General features: G+C 55.3%; 1 protein-coding gene across 6 annotated transcripts; it reads left to right on the top strand.

Annotated features, from left to right (window-relative positions):
- Positions 1–6: 6 nt before the first annotated feature.
- On the top strand, positions 7–8,844 carry TAL1 (TAL bHLH transcription factor 1, erythroid differentiation factor). 6 transcript variants are annotated; one of them, XR_860687.3, is made up of 5 exons: positions 86–556; positions 1,426–1,520; positions 5,372–5,578; positions 5,700–6,044; positions 6,344–8,844. XR_860687.3 is itself a non-coding variant. In XM_034652113.1 (4 exons), exons 2-4 carry the CDS (start codon positions 1,457–1,459, stop codon positions 5,954–5,956), a joined length of 528 nt encoding a protein of 175 aa, XP_034508004.1. In that variant the 5' UTR covers positions 7–56; positions 1,426–1,456; the 3' UTR covers positions 5,957–8,844. The 6 variants fall into 6 exon arrangements, 4 of the variants coding, with proteins under 4 accessions (XP_034508004.1, XP_034508011.1, XP_011234399.1 ...); XR_860686.3 differs by having other exon boundaries at positions 6,277–8,844; XM_034652113.1 differs by lacking the exon at positions 86–556 and adding an exon at positions 7–56 and having other exon boundaries at positions 5,700–8,844.
- The last annotated feature ends 9,176 nt before the right edge of the window (positions 8,845–18,020 follow it).

Genomic DNA, 18,020 nt, shown 5'->3' with positions numbered 1-18,020 from the left:
GCCCCCGGCCGCGCGCTGCTCTACAGCCTCAGCCAGCCGCTGGCCTCGCTCGGCAGGTCAGGGCCGCGCCGGGAGGGTCGGGCTGGGCGGGCGGGCGGCCACCGGGGAGCACTCGGCTCGGGCGCCCCTCTGCCCCTCGGAGCGACCGCCTTCCTCCCGACGGCGCGGAGCGGCGGGAGCGCGGGAGGACCGGGGGGGTTGTTAACTGCACGCCCGAGCCCGTGCGCCCGCGACCTGGGCTCCTCCGTGGGAGTGTGCGTGTGCGTGTGCGCGGGCCGGCTGTGGGGTGCTCCGTGCGTGTGCGGCGTGTGCGGCGTGCGTGGCTGTGCGGAAGCCCGGGAGGGTCCGCGCCTTCGGGAGTGCGGGCCTGTGGCTGCGGGTGAGCAAGAGCGGCCTGGCCCGTGCTGTTGGTGGTGGTGGTGTGTGTGTGTGCGCGCGTGTGTGGTGGGTGTGGTGCGGACCGAAGGCAGTCGCATGAGTGTGAGTACCAGGCAAGAATGTGTCTGACTGCGCTCCCTGTGAAAGTCTTCTGGAAGCTGCGGCCCTCAGTGCACAGGTAAGAGATACAGATCTGAGGGTGGTTGCAGGAGGGCTCCCTCCCCTGAAACTGCTGCAGGGCGGTGCGGGGAGTGGATCCTTCCCTCGTGTCGTGAGCCCCTCTGCCCCTAGCTGTGCTTTCTGGCTGGGGCCTGTGTCCCCCTCCCTGTTAAGGTACCCATTCCCCTGCTGGGTCCACTGAGATGGTGGGGAGATAGAGGTAGGTTTGGGGTGGAGACAGGAAGATGAGGCAGGGGTTGACAATGTGGGGCAGTTAGTGCGTCTGTGGGAGACCTTGAGGAAGAAGCTATGGAGAGCCCAGAGTGGGTGGGGGGCGTGTAAGTAGTGGTCAGTCCAGGGAGGTTTCCTATATGTTGTCTGTCCACGAGCTCCCTGAGGCCTGGGTAGAGGTGGGGTGATTCGTGGGGAAGGGGACCGTGTGCTCCTTGGGGTGCTAGAGTCGCACACCATCAGGTGTGAAGTTCACCGGTGCCTGTGTGAGTACCCGTTCAGGAGGGGAAGTGTCTGGACTGTGTGCTTGTATCCGGGAAGGGGAGATGTCTGCCTGTGGGGTGTGTGTGTTCGTTCTTGCGTTTGCTCTGTGTGTTCACTTCTGATTGCATGTTGGGGGGGGGGGGAGAGGTGTGTGGGTGTGTGGCCCTTTCTCCCCTTGCTTGTCTCACCAAGGAGAGAGTGGGAGCATTCTGTGAGTGTGTTTGGGTGTCTGTGTGCGATGCTCCTTCCATCCCAAACTCAGGTATAAAGGGAGCAGGGTTGCCCTTGTTTTTGGGGGGGGAGGGGCTCAAGAACATGTGGGGAGAATTGCTAAGGAGCCTTTCTCCCCTTCACCTACATGTGATCTTGTGATCTGCCTGCTCCCTCCCACAGTGGGTTCTTTGGGGAGCCAGATGCCTTCCCTATGTTCGCCACCAACAACCGAGTGAAGAGGAGACCCTCCCCTTATGAGATGGAGATTACTGATGGTGAGTCTACTGGCCTCTTCCTTTGTACTCACCCCTCATGCTGGTTAGAGCCCCCTGAAGGGCTGATCATCAGGGACTACTCCATAGGTGTCTCGCATAGAAGCTTGGTACCTTGGAACCCGAGCGTGCCAGAGTCCTTGCCCTGCAGCTGACTTGGGTCGAAGGGAAGTCGTGGGTGGGGCTGGGGGGGGCATTCTCACGGTCCTGGGAAGAGGGCACATGGCAGTGAGGACACATTGTGGTATTTAGCCCAGACCTCTAGGGTCAGTTGTAGTCCCCACTGTGGCTCCATTCCTACATCTGGCAAGAATCCTGGGGGTCGACAGAACACATGGTGCTCCCTGCCTCTAAGCACTGACCCTCATGGATTTCTTGCACCTCCTTCCAAGTCCTTTTTGGAGTCTGGAGTCTGCTCCCTGCCTGGAATTGCACCTTTAAGGCCCCTGTCCCAGGTGCCTATATTGTGGGGCCCGCTTGTCCCGTTCCAGACCCAGGGCTGAGACCTGGAGTTCCCTTCCTGACGTCATAGATTCCCCTGCCCCGCCCACATCCCCTGGAAGGTCCTCCGCACTACTGTTGTACTACCTGAGGAGTCCCTGGCACTGAATTTGAGAAGGGGTTGGATGAATGGGACATTTGGAGTGTCCTGTCCCTCTTCCCATGTAGTAGATGGGACCCAACACCAGGGGGCAGGAGAGCAGGCCCTTCAGAGCCCAGGACTTGGAGCAAATCCCTGGAGCTGCCAGTGTCAACCTGGCTGGGGCCTGGGGCTCCTGTGGGAAGGACACCTGAGGCCTTGAAGCCAGACTGGGTTATTCAAGGAGCCGGTAGGAGGGATGTGTATTGAGCTGGAGCTTCTGGAGAGGAGGGGACCTAGAGTCTGGACAAGGAACAGACCACATAAGACCTAACCAGCTCGGGACACGAGGTGTAGGTCCAAGAGGGAAGGGTTATGGGGTGTCAGTGCTGCTGCGTTAGAGGGGAGGGGGTATACCAAACAGGAAGTAGGCAGGACCAGCCACGAAGTTCCCCAGGGAAGAGGCATTTTCTACAGAGGGCAGAAGCAATGAGAATCAGGCACAGAGAAGAGGAAGGAGGAGAAGGGGACAAGGGGGTGAGGGTCTGGGGGGAGTGCAGAAGTGTAGGGAAGCCATTACTCATAAATGTCACCAATATTTACTGAGCACTTACTCGGTGCCTGGCCACAGAGAAGCAGAGGCCGCACAGCGACGGACAGACTCGGGGAAGAGGAAGGTGCGGAGAGGTGAGGAGTTCTCTGGGCAGGTGCCAGAGAGGAATAGACAGAAATGAAGAGTGAGGTGAAGAGAAGGGTATGTCTGTGGGGGGTGCAGACTATGTCCGCGAGACTTTGGAATCAGATTTCGCCAGATAGAGTCCGTAGGAGTGGACCTAACGCAAGGACTAAAGTCGGGACTCTGTGGATTCCAGCTGCTGAACTTCTCTGGTTCTCGGTGTCCTCATTTGGAAAGTGGAGGGAATAATAGCTTCCTCACAGCTTGCTGAGAGAGTACAGTGGGATAAAGTGTTCTTAGGGCCTGGCTGCGGGTAGGTGCTCCTTCTGGAGTTCTGTCTAGCCGCAGCTGTGACAGCAGTTGTAATGCCCCCTCCCCACCTAGTTGCTCCCTCAAGGTCAGCCAGCATTAGCCATGGAGCAGGGACGATCCTCCTCATGTCACAGCCAAGGGACGCCCCTCTGTCTGGCCTGGAGGCCAGAGAACATTGCACTATTTCCTCTGCTGCAGCCACGGGTAGGACCGCCAGCAGGTTGCTGTTTTTCCCAGGCTGGGGCTGGCCTTTGGCAAAGAGTCAGCTGGGCCCAGAGCCTGTTGGGGTTTGGAAAGACAGCTCTCAGAGGCACGGTGGGCAAGGGGTGCGTGATCCCCCCGGAGAGATGGTGTGTGTGTATGTGCGTGTGCATGCGTGCATGTGTATCAGTGTGTATGTGTGTCCGTGAAAGTAAGAGAAAGATGGTCAAGCAAGAAGGGCTGGCACGGGTGAGCAGTCCCAGCTTCAGTCTCCCTAGCCGTGAAGCAAGCAGTGGGTCCAAGGGGCGGCCTCGACCCCTCCTCTCCTCTTCTCCCCTACTGTAGTTTCCCCTATTCTGCGGTCTGGTTCTAGGGGTTATTGAAGAGCGCGAACAGATACCGCCAGACTGGCAGTTTGTTCCTCGCACGGAGCTTCCTGGCGACTGCTGGGAGCCCAGCTCCGTGCCTCAGTGTTGGGGAGGGAAGCGGCCACCTCAGCCCAGGAGTCAGGTGCACTAGGAGGGCCCTCTTCTGTTTCCTTTGGCTTTGGGAATCCCAGGTCAGGCTGGGACATTTAGTGCAGTGCTTTGAACACCATAGGTGCTCAATACGTGCACGCCAGTGTCTGCCGCTGCTCCATGAGTCTTAGTACGTGAATATAGTCCGAATATTGGTCTAGTCTGTGATCAGTGCACTGTAGATGTGGAGAGACTGAGGCAGCCCTCAGACACCTGCTTAGAGCCTCAGGCCTCGCCTGTGCATGGCCCATCTCTCCACTTCTCTGCTGGGGGAGAGAGCCCACAGGGTAGGTCTTTTCCCTCTTGTCTCTGCTTTCTACTCCCTTCCCCCCATCGGCCAGCATGATCCACCTATTCTGTTTTCCATCACCCTTAGAATAAAGTCCCTACACTGACTGCAGAGACCTGTGGGGTCCGGACCCAGCCTGCTCTGATCACACCCATACTAATTAGCCCGGTGGCTTCGGCCATTTTCCACCTCAGGGCCTTTGCACATAGCGTTCCGTCTTTCCTTCCAGGGCCTGGCTGACTCTTCTTCAGCCTCAAATTCTTATCTTATAGATGTCACCTTCTCCAGTATGCCATCCCCAACCACCCAGCTGGTCGTAGTGGCTCCTTTGCATCTGTTATCATATTTGGTGTCCTGTGCGTGTGTTATTTGGTTGCAATGTGTTCATCTGTCATCACCATTAAAATGTATACTCCTTGAGGGCAGGGACGCTGTCTGTTTCCCTTAGCGCCTGGCGCGGTGCCTGGTTATTAGTAAATAACTGATGGATGGGTGATAGCAGCTGACATTATTGAAGGTTTAATCTGAGGCAGGTATTGTGTTAAGGACTTTCCCTGTGTCAGTTGTTAGACCCATGTGATAGTCTTGTGATTTCAGTTACTAGTATTATCTCCATTTTACGGATGATGAAGCTAAAACACAGAGAGTCACAGTGAGTCACTATCTAGTGACTCACAGTCAGGAATTCAGTCCAGAAAGTCTGGCTCCAGAGTTTGTCTTTCTCACTAGTGCTGTATGGCATCTTGGCACAATGACTGAATGACATAGGTCCCTGTCCTCGAATGTCTCACAGCCCTGAGAGGGAGACAAGCATAGACGCATACGGTAATGATCAAAAGTGATGGAGGGGCGCCTGGGTGGCTCAGTTGGTTAAGCGTCCAACTCTTGGTTTCAGCTCAGGTCGTGATCTCCGAGTCATGAGCTTGAGCCCCGCATCAGGCTCCACGCTCAGAGCAGTCTACTTAAAAAACTCTCTCCTTCTCTTAAATAAATAAATAAGTACATAAATCTTAAAAAAAAAAAAAAAAGCTGATGGAGATCAAGGGGTTGGAGGGCCGTGGTGGTTGGTGAGGTCTGTCTGGAGGGGTTGAGGGAAATCCCCCGAGTGGAGGAAGCAGATGAACAGGGCTTTGAAGGCTGAGTAGGAGTTTTCTAAGTAAAAGGCAAGAAAGCGTTCTAGGTTTCCCAAGCTTTCCAATGGATGCTTTCTTCCCACAGGAGAAGATGCCTTGGGGGGCCTCCACCCCATTTTTAAAAATCTTGTCCTCCTGCCTCCAGGTCCCCACACCAAAGTAGTGCGACGCATCTTCACCAACAGCCGAGAGCGATGGCGGCAGCAGAACGTGAATGGGGCCTTCGCTGAGCTCCGCAAGCTGATCCCCACGCATCCCCCGGACAAGAAGCTCAGCAAGAACGAGATCCTCCGCTTGGCCATGAAGTACATCAACTTCCTGGCCAAGCTGCTCAATGACCAGGAGGAGGAGGGTACCCAGCGGGCCAAGCCTGGCAAGGACCCTGTGGTGGGGGCTGGTGGAGGAGGCAGTGGGGGAGGGGGCGGTGCACCTCCCGACGACCTCCTGCAGGACGTGCTCTCCCCCAACTCCAGCTGCGGCAGCTCGCTGGATGGGGCGGCCAGCCCGGACAGCTACACAGAGGAGCCGGCCCCCAAGCACCCGGCCCGCAGCCTCCATCCCGCCATGCTGCCCGCCGCTGATGGCGCAGGTCCCCGGTGATGGGGCCGGGGCCACTCAGGACCAGCCGGGAGGGCACACTCAGGCCACTGGGACCGTGGGCTTCAGGGCAGGTGGGGTGAGGATCGGGCAGCTCTGGAGCTGGGCAGTGGACTCGATGAGCTGTCCTTGATGTCTGAACTTTGCGGAGCCCTGACTGCCCCTGGGGCGGCTTTCCTGTTTCCTGCCTCAGTGGGAGAACAGAAAAATGAAGCAAAGTGGTAGGTACTTTTTATGAAGACGGCACGGTCTTCCCCCTCCCCCAGTCCCTAAGACTTCTCCAGTAAGAAGCTTGACTGGCATTGCTTTTGGCCTGGAGCTTGGGGGCCCTGTCTTTGCTGAGACCTGGGGTGGTCAGCTCTCCCCTGGGGCATCCAGCAGCCTCTGCCTTGCCTTTAGCCCCTCCCAAGCTGGCTGGTGTGGCTTGTGTGGCCACTCTGTCCAAATACGTAGGTACCCAGTAGCCGCCCATTTCTGGGTGAGCCCCCATCTTCACCCAGGCCCGTGTTGGTCCACCCAGCTGGCCAGCTGCTGCAGTCACAAGCCTCGAGGTGCCTTCTACAGGGCCTGGTTGAAGAAGATGGCCAGTGGACAGCCTGCTCTCGACTAGCTGGGCCAGAGGGTCAGAAAACCCAGGAGCCCTTACTGCTTGGCCCGGGCACCAAAGCTCTGCTTTCTCCCCACGGAGACTTGCCTTCCTGATCCTTGTGGGGACTGAGTCTGTAGCTGGGAGCCTGCCCTGTCAGGCATCTCATGTGAGGGCAGAGAGAGGGAAAATGATGAGAGAGAAAGGGAGCCAGAGCTCTCTGGGGCTGTGGGTTCAAATCCTGGCAGTGTCTCAGAGCCGCTTGCCTGTATTCTCGGCCCCCCGTCACTGTTCATGCTGTGTGCCGCTGGGTGTGGGCCGCTGCTGAGCATGGACGTGCAGCCTCGTCGTGTGTCCTCCCCGAAGCTCAGGGGGACCTTCCCTCTCCAAGGTGTCTGTTTGCTGACGGTCTGGTCTGCACCCAACTGAGCACAAACCCTGTCCTATGAATTCCTGGCATTTGGGATTTTTGCTTGACTTCAGTTGCTTGACCCAGGCTCCAGCCCCAGAGACCAGGCCCTGGCTGAGACCCAGACAAATGCACGTTCACTCAGCAGAATCTCCGACACGCCTTGATCATACACCTTTTGGTCATCTGGGGTGTGTATGGGAGGCAGGCTTACTGCAAAGGAGCGCCCCCCCTCCCATAGTTGTACATGAAATTTTTGTAAATCAAGTCCTTATCCTTCATCTTTTAAAGAAATACTACCGCAAGTCCTTTTGTAAAGTGAAGAATTTTTTGTAGAGTGGTCCACTGCCCCTTGTTGATCTCTTGTGCCAATCCAGATGGTGGGACATGGTTTTCCTAAGTCCAGGCCTGCCTGTGACCTGCGTTCCAAGCCCATGGAACAAACTCCACACAAGTTCTAGAGACGTGTCATTGTACTCTCAAGTCACCACAGCCACCTCCCACCAGGCGCGGCCTTTGAGGTTAGAGGGAAAACGGTCCCTCCCAGGGAAAGGCCTTGGGCACAGTCCTGTGCAGACAGGGTGTGAACCCGGCTCCCGCCCCTCCCTCTTAAGTTGGGGGGTCCAGTTTGTGAGTAGGGGAGCAACATGGTAATCCTTTAGCACTCAGACTGTCTGTCCATTTCAGACCCCCAACATCATATTTTGCTGAACATTAGGATTGGTTTCTTTCCAATACTTGGAAGCTCCGGTGAGGAGCCCCATCTGTCTAAAGATGGAGCATCTGTCCTTGGTCCTAAGGCTGCGTTTGCTTCCTGGTGGATTAGTTTGACTTGGGAGTGAACGGAGGCCACAGTACGGATGGGTGAATGGATGAAGAGGTTTTAGGAGATGGATCACAGGTTCTATCAGGAAGTCACGCTTCTGGCTTCCTCTTCTCTCAGACGTGCAGAATGACGTGGATAAGTTACCTCTCTCAATGTCAGTTTCTCATAAATACGCTGGCTTGGTCTGTCTGCTGGGGCTGTGGTGTAGACCAAGTGGAATCATGCAAGTAGAAGCGTTCCGGGACCAGAAAGAGCTCTTTGGCCCTCAGTATCATTCCTGCAGTGGGGTTTCCCATCCTGAGTCCAGGGCCGCAGCAGTGGGCCAGTCTGCCTGACTGTGCAGCTTTGGGCAATTTAGGTTCCAAACTACTTTTGCCTGACTTCTCCTGATCGTCCTCATTTCTCCAGATTGACCTCATTTGTGTCTCCTTCCAAGGGGAGGCACGAGAGTGAGAATGGAAAAAAGATACGGGCAGAACATATAAGACATAATACAGCTTCCCCCAGTGGGCCTGGGTAGGGATGGGCAAAGCTTCATGTCTTTGTAAGACCGATAGAAGACCCAAAATTTTAATTTTCATTTGCACCCCGCTCACCCCGCCCACCATACCCTCCTCCTTCCTCTGCCTCGTCACCTATGAAGAAATGGCAACATTCCAAGAATAATATCTGTGCAAAGGGAAAAGATGTAAAGGGGGAAGAAAGCAAGGAGAACAGAGATGATCGTAAGGACTGGAGGGATTCGCATCTTTTCGGGAAAATTCATAGGCTTTCGTTGGTGGTGGCAAATGACAAGATGGTACAACCTTTCTCCTTTTCCGAAAACAGAACAAAGGGCACAGCGTCTGTAGTCCGCCGACAACTATCTCGGCCCTTGGGGGTGGTCTGGTCGTACTTGTGATTGCGATGGTACATGGCCCCCCACCGAAGGCTCGCCCCTGCCCGTGTACATAGCGCGTTGTTCCTGTGGGCGGGCCCAGCACTTTCCGTCAATGTCGTACTGTACGTGATGCGTTGCGTTGGTCTCTGCGTTTTTCTGCAGAAGAGGAGTAACCGCTCCAGGTACCTTGACCTTTGTACAGCCTGGAGGCCAACACTGTGGGCGTGACTCTTTAGCGACACAACCCTTGTGGTGATGATGTGTGTATATATATATAAGGATATATTGGGAAGATTTCTAAATAAAAGTTTTACAGAGGGGCCCGGACTCTGTCCTTGCATCTTGCACCCCCATGCCTGGGAGTTGGGACATTAAAAGGAAGGGCCTGGCAAAAGTATGTCTCTCCTGAAATGGAGGGAACTCCAGGACTCAGCTGTCCTCTCAGGGTGGGATCCTGCCCCCTTACCCTGAGGCTCCCCCCACTCAGGGTTCCATTCTTTTCCCTCTGCCAGGCCTCACAGAGGGGGACTCTTTTTAGCATTGTGCACCCAAGGGCCACCCCACAGATGGTCCCCTGTGTGTGTCAGGTTCAGCTCCCAGGGCTGGGGCAGTTGCTTTTATCATAGGTTCAGGGGGTAGTGGTCGGCTCACATGGGACTCGGGGACAGGCTGAGGCTTTGGGGGTAGTGATCAGTGAATGGGAAGGCCAGTGCAGGGAGGAACTCTGGATTCTGGCTCTGCAAATGGACTGTTGGAACTTCAGGGAGCTCGGTGGGTCAGCATTTCCAATGGAGTGCCAGTCCTCTCTGTCATTCGTTTAGCAATATTTGTTGAGCCCCTGCAATGGGTCAGGTACTCTTCTAGATACTGGAGAGCCAGAGGTGAAGAAAACCAACATCCCTGTTCTTGTGTTGCCTGAATTCCAGTGGGGAGACTGTAGACACACAGACACACATGAACACATGAAATACATTGGTATGGGGTTGATAAAGTAAAAATACAGCACATTAGAAGGTGATGAGTATTAGGGAAAAAAGATGTGCCCAGGAGAGAACTCAGGGGGCCCATGGATAACCCTGGCTCCTTTGGGGTCAGACTTGATCATCTCGTCAGGCTTGGATCTTGGCTGCCCCTGTCCTGGGAAGCTTCCAACCGTAGCTAGGAGGGCCAGGGCTTGACAGAGCTTGGAGACCATGCTCTCGTCTGTAGGGAAGCTCCTGGGCTCTTGGAAGACTCCAAGTGTGCTTCTCCCTGGCCCGGGGCAGGGAGGCCCTTGGGCAGTCAGGTTCACTTAGTCCTGGGGCGGGGGGAGGGGGAGAGCGTGCATAGGAGAGTAACATTTCAGAGGCTACAGTTTAAAGGGGGTTTGGGGTCGAGGAGGTGGTTAGCCAAGCCCAACTCAGCGGTCGCTGATGCTCTGGGCAGAACGGCATCAGGGGAGGAGAAGAATAAGAAGGGAGGCGCACCCATTTCCAGAAGGACCTTTTCCAGGAGAGGGCAAGGCAGTCCACCTCCAGAGAGGTCAGAAGGACCTGACTCTGTGACCACCAGGCAGAGGCTGTGAGACTATTGGCTTCCCAGGTGGGCCAGGCCCTTGGGGATCATTTAGGCTAATGTTCCCATCTCCAAGTGGGAAGACTGAGGCCCAAAGAGGAAAGGAGTCTTCCAGGACCACACATCCCAGGAACAGTGACGACAGTGGCAGGCAGGGCAGGACTGGGCTTCCTGCCTCCCGGGACATCCTGTGCCCACCTCGGGGAAGGACCGTGTTCTTGTCCTTCTGCCCTTTGTTTTCTCTACTCCTGTTATATCCCCTTTCTGTTCCTCTGCCTTTTGTTTTCGTTTTTTTTAACCATCCAGTTTTGCACTTTTTGTTTCTATCTGTCATCTGCGTCCATCTTCCTTTCATCTGGCTAACTTGTCACCAGCATCCAGAAGACTGCCCTGACACTTGGGGCCTTCCTTCCCTCTGTGCTGGCTAAAGTTTGCCTACTTGTCCACTTCCCCACTCAAACATGAGCCCCTCGAAGGCCAGTCCATGCCTCATTTGTCTCTAGGCCTCCAGCGCCCCGTGGCAGACGTGGCATGGGACCCTTCAATACTGACTGTATGAAGAGCACCCTAGCTTGGTGTTGAGGCCAGCATGGAAAAGTGGGGGATGGGATGGATGGGTGGGAGGCTGGGTCATCCCTACAAAGATGCCTCCTGCAACGTTCCCTCTACCCCTGCCGAAAACCACAGTCCCGGGCTGGTTAGGGGCAGAGGGACAGCTCTGCCCCTTGGGCTGCTTTCGTTGGTGGGGCAGTGGGGTGTGAGCTTTCCTGGGCTGGGTCCCGGCAGCCCGGTTATCATGCTGGCCCCGGGTGGGGCGAGGTGGGGCTGCTGAAGATCCGAAGGCTGTTCACCCACGGACTCACAGCAACCTCGTCTCCTGTGCTGCCCACTCCCCCTTCTCTACTTGCAGAACAACAGAAGGTGCCCTCTCTGGCCCTATCCCCATGCGAGCCAGGCGAGCACCTCTGACCATCGTACTGAAGACACGCCATGGTGCTGCACAGTGTCCCGCCGTGTCCCACAGTGGCCGTCATGAGTCAGAGTAAGGAAGCGAGGATGTCAGGATCCCGCGGGGGTCTTCTCTGTTGTTCAGAGAAGGAAAAAGGCCTAGAGAGGGGCTGGGGTTTCAGCTAGGTTAGGCAGGATTTGAATTCAGGTCTGAGTCCTCAGCCGGTGCTCACTGCCCTTGAGGAGGGGAAGAAGACGTAGCCAGGAAGTAGGTGCTGTTCTTCGAGCACCTAGGCCTGCGCTGTGGTGCGGGGAAGCTGGCAGCTCAGTTTGTCCAGCAGTCTGCCCAGGACCACGAGCGATGAGTGTGGGCCCTGGAGAGCTTGCCTAGAGCAATGGGCTCGGCTTGAGGACAGGGAGTAAGGGCAGCTAATGTGGAGTCGGTTCAGGGAGGGAGAGGTCAGGGCAAGGGTGGGATAAAGCAAGAAAGGCAGTGGGGCTGCAGAAAGAGCCTTGCCTTTGGGGTCGGACTTACCTGGGTTTAAGTTCCAAGACTACCGCTGACTGTACTACCGTGTGACTTTGGATAAATCACTTACCCTTTCTGAGTCTCAGTTTTGTCATCTGCAAAGAGAAGATACTAACTCCCACCTTCCAGGGCTGGTATCAGATTTCAAAATCATCTATGTAAAGTGCTTGTGTTTTATCGAAAGAGCCATTGTTATTGCTAGAAATGGGGTTGGGATAGGGCTATATCTGGGAACTGCAGAAGAGAGAAAGAGGGCAGAGGGGGCAGTGGGAACATTCCTCATTCATAGCAGCAGGAACTCCTCTGGATTTGCGGCATGCTGGCCAATGCTGGGGAGCCAGCGGGGACTTTCCCTGTCCCTGTCTGCCCGGGGCTCGGGGCTCGAGGGCACGGGGTGGGGGGCTGGCAGGCTGGGTAGAGATGGGGTGGAGGGGAACAGGTACAGAGCACTGCAACCCCAGAGGGGAGTGTTGGGAGAGGCCCGGGGGGCAGGGAGACCCGACTCTGGCTCCAGGAGGCCCAGAGTGAATGTTTGCTGAACTGAAAAGAGGCTGAGGAGGAAACTGGAGAAGGCCTCTTGAAGAATGCCATTTCCTGTAATCCAGGTGCCTTTTCAGGGAGCCACAGCCTGTCCCGGGCCCCGGGCATCTCCTCTCAGTGGTGGATACGAGTGGCTCCAGCCATGCTCGTCCTCCCTCCTGAGGGCCCTGCTGCTGCCCAGGCCTCGGGGACTCAGACAGGGCTGGCTGCTGGAGCCACCTGAGGCCCACGGTGACAGGCTCTCTGGCTCCTCCTTCCCTGCCCCTCTCACTCAGTCTGAACCTTGCCGCCCTCCCCAGCTCCTGGCCTTCTCTGTCCACACAATAACAGGATGTGATCCGTTCAAGAGAGGAAGTGGGGAGGACGGGACGTGCTGATAGCGCATTTCTGACTCTCCACTCTGCGCCTCCCCTCCCCTTTGGGCTGCCTTCCGTGAGGCTGCCTCCTCCCCAAGGCCCTGCCTGCTTCGGGAGGGATGAGTTGGGGGTCTTCGGGCTTCTCAGACCCGGGTAAGCCTATGGAAAGACGCACACTGGCCCTCTGTGAGGCCCGCCCCCCTGGCTCGGGCTCTGCTGACCTGGAGACAATGGGCTGAGACGCTGAGACTCAGGGAGGCTTGCCTGATGGACTCCAGAGTGTTTTCTGGAGCCGCCAGAGCCTGGGGTGGGCAGGTGGGTCCCTCAGCCTCCACATCAGCAGGGCTCCCACACACACCTATTTCCACGCGGGCCTAAGCCAAGGCAGTGGGGCGACAGAATCAATCGAAAGGCCCTCGTCAAGCACTGGCTGTGCTCTGTCTGGCAGAGTGTGGGATAGGCGGCGCAGATGGAGAAACTGAGGCTCTGAGAGGCAAAGGGACTTGTTGAAACAGACTGAACTAGAGCTAAGATGGATCTAGAACCCAGATCTGCTGTCTCACTGACTCCTCCTGACAACGCCCATTTTACAGATGAGATCAGACAGGTTGAATGATTTGCCCAAAGTCCAGCGGCTGAGAGAGAGGCCCAGCTGGGATTCTGACCCTGGCTGTTCCGGGTGCCAGTTCGCTCACCCACTGCAGGAGAAGCCCTGGATACTGCTGGGATCGCTGCAGAGAGGCACCACCTGGTCCTGGGGCATTAGGATGGGACTACCCTGAGAGGAAATCAGGGGGCTCCCCCATACGTTGTGGGAGGGGAGGTTTGGTCATATGCCATTCTGTGAGTTCCCTGATACGGGGGAGACACGATCTCTCCTGACTCGGTCTCACTGACACAGATGGTGGTTTGAAGATAACGTCCCCTCTCCCTAGGCAACCCCCACCCCCTCATCATCCCATAACTAGGCCCCGCAGAAGACCCCTGCCTTTCTGAGACCCCATGGACCTACGGGACCAGGGTGGAATACTCTTTCCCACCCCATGCCCGGTGACAGCTCAGCCAGCTGAGACCTGCGAGCCCAGGGTCCTCAGCCCTTCCCAGCTCCCCGTCTGCAGCCTGGGACCTGTGGTGCCTCTGGGTCCCAGGCTCTGCAGGATCCCGGGAGGCTGGGCCTGCTGCCCTCTGGCCGTTCCCACACAGGCTGGCCACGGTTCCTTCTCTCGGGCTCCGCCCCTCTCTGCAGCAGTCCCCTGGGAGCTGAGTGTTCAATGGGCTATCAGGCCTCCCCATCACTCTCACGCCCCTCTCCATTACCCCTGAATAGGTGGGATCCAGACAGACACAGGCACTCCCAGCCCCAAGCCCCCAGGCAATCTCGTCCAGGCCCTCCTGGGACCTCAGAGCTCTGCTGCCGGCTACCTGCCTGGCCAGGCTGGAGACTTAAGTCCCGGGAAGTGGCGACTCTGTCGTCTGGCAGTGGCACATTCTAAAGCAGCTGTCTAAACTAGGGACCAGCAGGCTGTGACTGCCCTGGTCTACGATGCTAGGATCTGAGCCTGCGGCTCATGACAGGTACAAGTTGAGTTCTCTAAGACCCTAGGAGTTGTCACGCAGGGCTCGTCTGCTTTTCCGCCTCCATTCGGCTTTCTGGCAGCCCCCACAGATTCTGCTGGGCGATGCAAGGGGGCGGGCAGGACGGGGTGATGGTTGTCTGGCGTGCTCATTTTTTGAGGAGGGGGGCCGGGTGGCCCACAGGGTCCTTCAGGGTCCACATCTGCTTGGTTGGGGCCCAGCCAAAGCTGGGCTGACCCGTCCAGTTGCTGGGAGCCGGCTGGCAGGCTTTCTGTATGATGCTAATGAGGGCAGTGGCAGGCGGGGAGGGGAGGCTTCGCTTTTGTCCTGCACTTGTCCTTGCTGGAGGGTCCTCAGAGAGAGACAGGGGCCTCCTCAGACCCAAGTGGCCCTGATTAGCCTGCTGTCACTCACTTTGATGGCTCCGAGAGCTCTGGGGGTGTGGCCAGGGTTTCAAGGAGGGAAGGAGGGTAATATGCGTGGTCCAGGGAGCATCCTAAAAATCAGGCTAGCTCTAGATTGGAGTGAAAAATGCTGTGCCATTCTCTGCCTTCCATCCCTCCTTAAGGGCCTGTAGGGCTCCCCAAGTGTCCCGCGTGAATCGTCTCTCACTTCCCACTTTTGAGCCTTCACGTGGCTGAGATGCCCGCCCTGAATGCCTGTGTGGATTCAACTTCACCTCAGAGGCTCAGATGCTGCATCTGCTGGATCCCCCACCCCCCGGGGGCTGGGGCCTCCCCTACGTCTGAATTCAGAGCCCCTTGAACCATATCTGGGTGCTGCTTGCCATTGGCCCGTATTTGAGTCCTGGCCTCATCTCCCTATCTGTGAGTGAGTGGGTGCTGGGACAGTGTGTCCCTGCTCACGGTGGCTCCGTCATATGCCCGGAGCTTGTGGGCTCACATAGGTGCTCGGTAAATATTTACTGAGTTATTTCATCAGATCCTCATGCAAATAGATCGTTACCTTCATTCTATTAAGGGCATTTCCAGATCTATATGCAAATAGAGAGGATAATATAATAAATGGCATGAATCCATCACCAACTTCAACAATCATGCGCATGAGTAATCTTGTTTTGTCTATACCTCCATCCCTCCCCACACTCCCTGTCTACCAAATGGATTATTATGAAGCAAATCCCAAACATCATGTTATTTTATCTGTAAATTCAGATAAAATCTTTATTAGTTCTTATAATGAAAAATATCCGCTGAATATCCACTCTGTCAGATTGTATGCTATGCTCTGGTAAATTCCTACCCATCCTTCAAAGCTCAACTCAAATGACACCTCTTCCTGGAAGTCTTCCCTGATCTTTTCTTCTCTCCAGGGAGTTTAATGGCTTCTTCTCTGAGGTTCCAGTTGTATAATGGAACTATAATGTAATACTGGAGAACATCAAATATGTGTGGATTCAAATTCCGGATCCACTTACTTCCTGAGTTTAATTTCTCTGAACCTCTGTATTCTTGATGTTCAGTGGGGATAGAGCACTCGCCTCATATGTAGGGAGGAAATGAGCAGCGCTCGCAGCACCTAGCCCAGTGCCTGGCACATGGTAGGCATTCCTTCAAGAAGTGGTAACAGTGCCAATGTTACATGTGCTTCTGGACTGAGCTGGAAGGCAGGCCCCAGATGCTGCCTATGTGTGTCCTGGCCCCTGGGAGGGCTCTCTGGAAGAGCATGATGGGGGCAGGCTCCCATTAGCCAGAAAATAGGCAGACTGAGCTCTACCAAGGGGTCCTAGTGCCCCTGGCTGGCCAGAGACAGATTCTTCGGCAGAGAGAGGCTCTGGGTTAACTTTGGGCTACTTAAGAGCACTAGCAAAAGAACTGGAAAAGTGACTTGATTTTGCCTTTTAATGCAGATTTATTTTGTTTTTAAACTCTAAGTTGTTTTTTTTCTCTTCCAACAAACATTTTTTTTTGTTATAGAAACTCCAGAAAGAACAGAAAGGGAAGCAAACAAAATAAAACAAAACAAAAATCACAAACTCAGCCCCGTCCACCAATGAATATTTTGTTGTATTTCCTCTCTTAAAAGAAAAAAAATCTATTTTAGGGGGCAGCCTGGCCGGCTCAGTCAGAAGAGCACGTGACTCTTGATCTCAGGGTTGTGAGTTCGAGCCCCATGTTGGGTGTAGAGATTACTGAAAAATAAAATCTTTAAGAAAATCTGGTTTTTTTCCCCAACTATGATATATTTTTTAAAGATTTTATTTATTTATTCGACAGAGATAGAGACAGCCAGCGAGAGATGGAACACAAGCAGGGGGAGTGGGAGAGGAAGAAGCAGGCTCATAGCGGAGGAGCCTGATGTGGGGCTCAATCCCACAACGCCGGGATCACGCCCTGAGCCCAAGGCAGATGCTTAACCGCTGTGCCACCCAGGCGCCCCCCCAACTATGGTATTATGATTGCTTTTGTTTAACTTTGGCATGCAGCTCCAGACTTTTAAAGTCATTTTCATGTTGAAGGTCAAAGTCTGACTTTCAGACAGAAGCTTCACCCCTGAGATGTTCAGATGGCTTGGCTGTGGCTTCTCCTACCCTGAGTCAGAGGTGGTGAACGTGAATGCCTCTCACTGCCCTGCTGGGGCTTCTGTTCTGAAAAAGGACTGGTTTGGGGACAGGGCAGTACAGCTCAAACACTGGATGCTGTGTTTAGATCTGGGTGCTCCTAACATTTATCAAGTATCTGCTGCTACCAGCGTTCAGGTGCGTTACCCTCCGACCAATCCCGTGCAGCCTTGCTGAGAAATGGAGGCTCAGGAAAGGAGCCTTGCTCAGGTCACACAAATAGTGGTAGTGAGGGTTTTGACCCCCAGCTCATTCCTCCTGGGCCCCAGAAACTTCAGCATTGAGTCCATTCACCCCTCCCTGCCGCATTCCTGTGCTCTACCTCTCTCTGCAAGCTCACAGCTCCCAACTTGCACACCTCTAGTGATGGGGAGCTCACTACCTTTCAGGGTCTTCTTTGCTATCATTAGGCACTCTTCAAGGTGGGCTTTCTCTCAGTGAACCAAACTCAGTTTCTCTGTGACTCTTCTCATCCCCAGCTCCAAGCTTAGAGGGCACAGAGCACAATTTTTCTCTGATCTAGGGCAGCCCTGTAGATATTTGGAGACAGAGGCTCCTGAGAATGCCCCTTTTCAGGCTGAAAATCTGAGCTTCTCCAGATATTTAATAGACTAATGACAACACTAGTAACAAGGGAAGAAAACAGTTTTAGTCAGGGTGAAATAAAATCAGCTGTATGACTCCAAAGGCCCTGAAATATGGGGCGTGCCTGACGCTGGTACTTTGATCATGGGAGGTGTCAAGGGGTATATATTCCTTCTTCATTTTCCTTTTGGGATGGAGATCCCCCCCCCCCCCCGCCCCCGTGCATTTACACAGGCATTTCTTAGGCCTGGGTCCTCCCTGCTTCCCTATCCTGGGTCCTCCCTATCCTTCCCTATCCTGGCCCCATCAGCCCCTCTGAGGCCTCACCACCACCCACACACCGCCTACTTCGCATCTACTACGTCCAGCTCAGATGTCTCCCACACACCACGCTGCGTGCTGAGAGGTCCCCTGGGTACTGGGAGCTCAGCCCGCCTGCACTAGGACCCAGCATCGGGCTCATTGGTCTTTGCTTGTCTCAGCCACTAACCTCTGAGTACCCCTGGGGCAGGGCTGTGCCTGGCACAGAACAGACCCTCAGAAGAGTTTTGTTAAATGAGTGAATACTGTCTGTCTCCTCACTCCCCACCCACCGCTCTCCTAGCACTCACCCACGTGTTGTCTCAGAGGGAGGACTAGGGGCCACTGGGACTCCACTCTTCCCAATCCCTACGTCCTCACGTCAAGGGAGGCACCTTAGCCTGCTGGTTGTACCCCTGAAACTGCTCTTCTGTCCTCTCACTTCTTTCCACGTGCTGTTCTAACCCCAGCCATGCCTCCTGCCTTCTGGACTCCCCCCCCCACCCCCTCTCACCCCTCCCTGCTTTG

This window comes from Ailuropoda melanoleuca, chromosome 2, assembly GCF_002007445.2.
Source record: "Ailuropoda melanoleuca isolate Jingjing chromosome 2, ASM200744v2, whole genome shotgun sequence".
Lineage (NCBI taxonomy): Eukaryota > Metazoa > Chordata > Mammalia > Carnivora > Ursidae > Ailuropoda > Ailuropoda melanoleuca.
Note: the sequence above shows the minus strand (reverse complement) of the source record. Positions and strands in the feature narration are given on the sequence as shown.

Coding starts and splice junctions, on each gene's coding strand:
- TAL1 (XM_011236097.3), top strand. CDS start 498: ATGTGTCTGACTGCGCTCCCTGTGAAAGTCTTCTGGAAGCTGCGGCCC. Junction 1,521..5,371: donor TGAGATGGAGATTACTGATG/GTGAGTCTACTG, acceptor TCCTGCCTCCAG/GTCCCCACACCAAAGTAGTG. Junction 5,579..5,699: donor CAATGACCAGGAGGAGGAGG/GTACCCAGCGGG, acceptor CCCCAACTCCAG/CTGCGGCAGCTCGCTGGATG.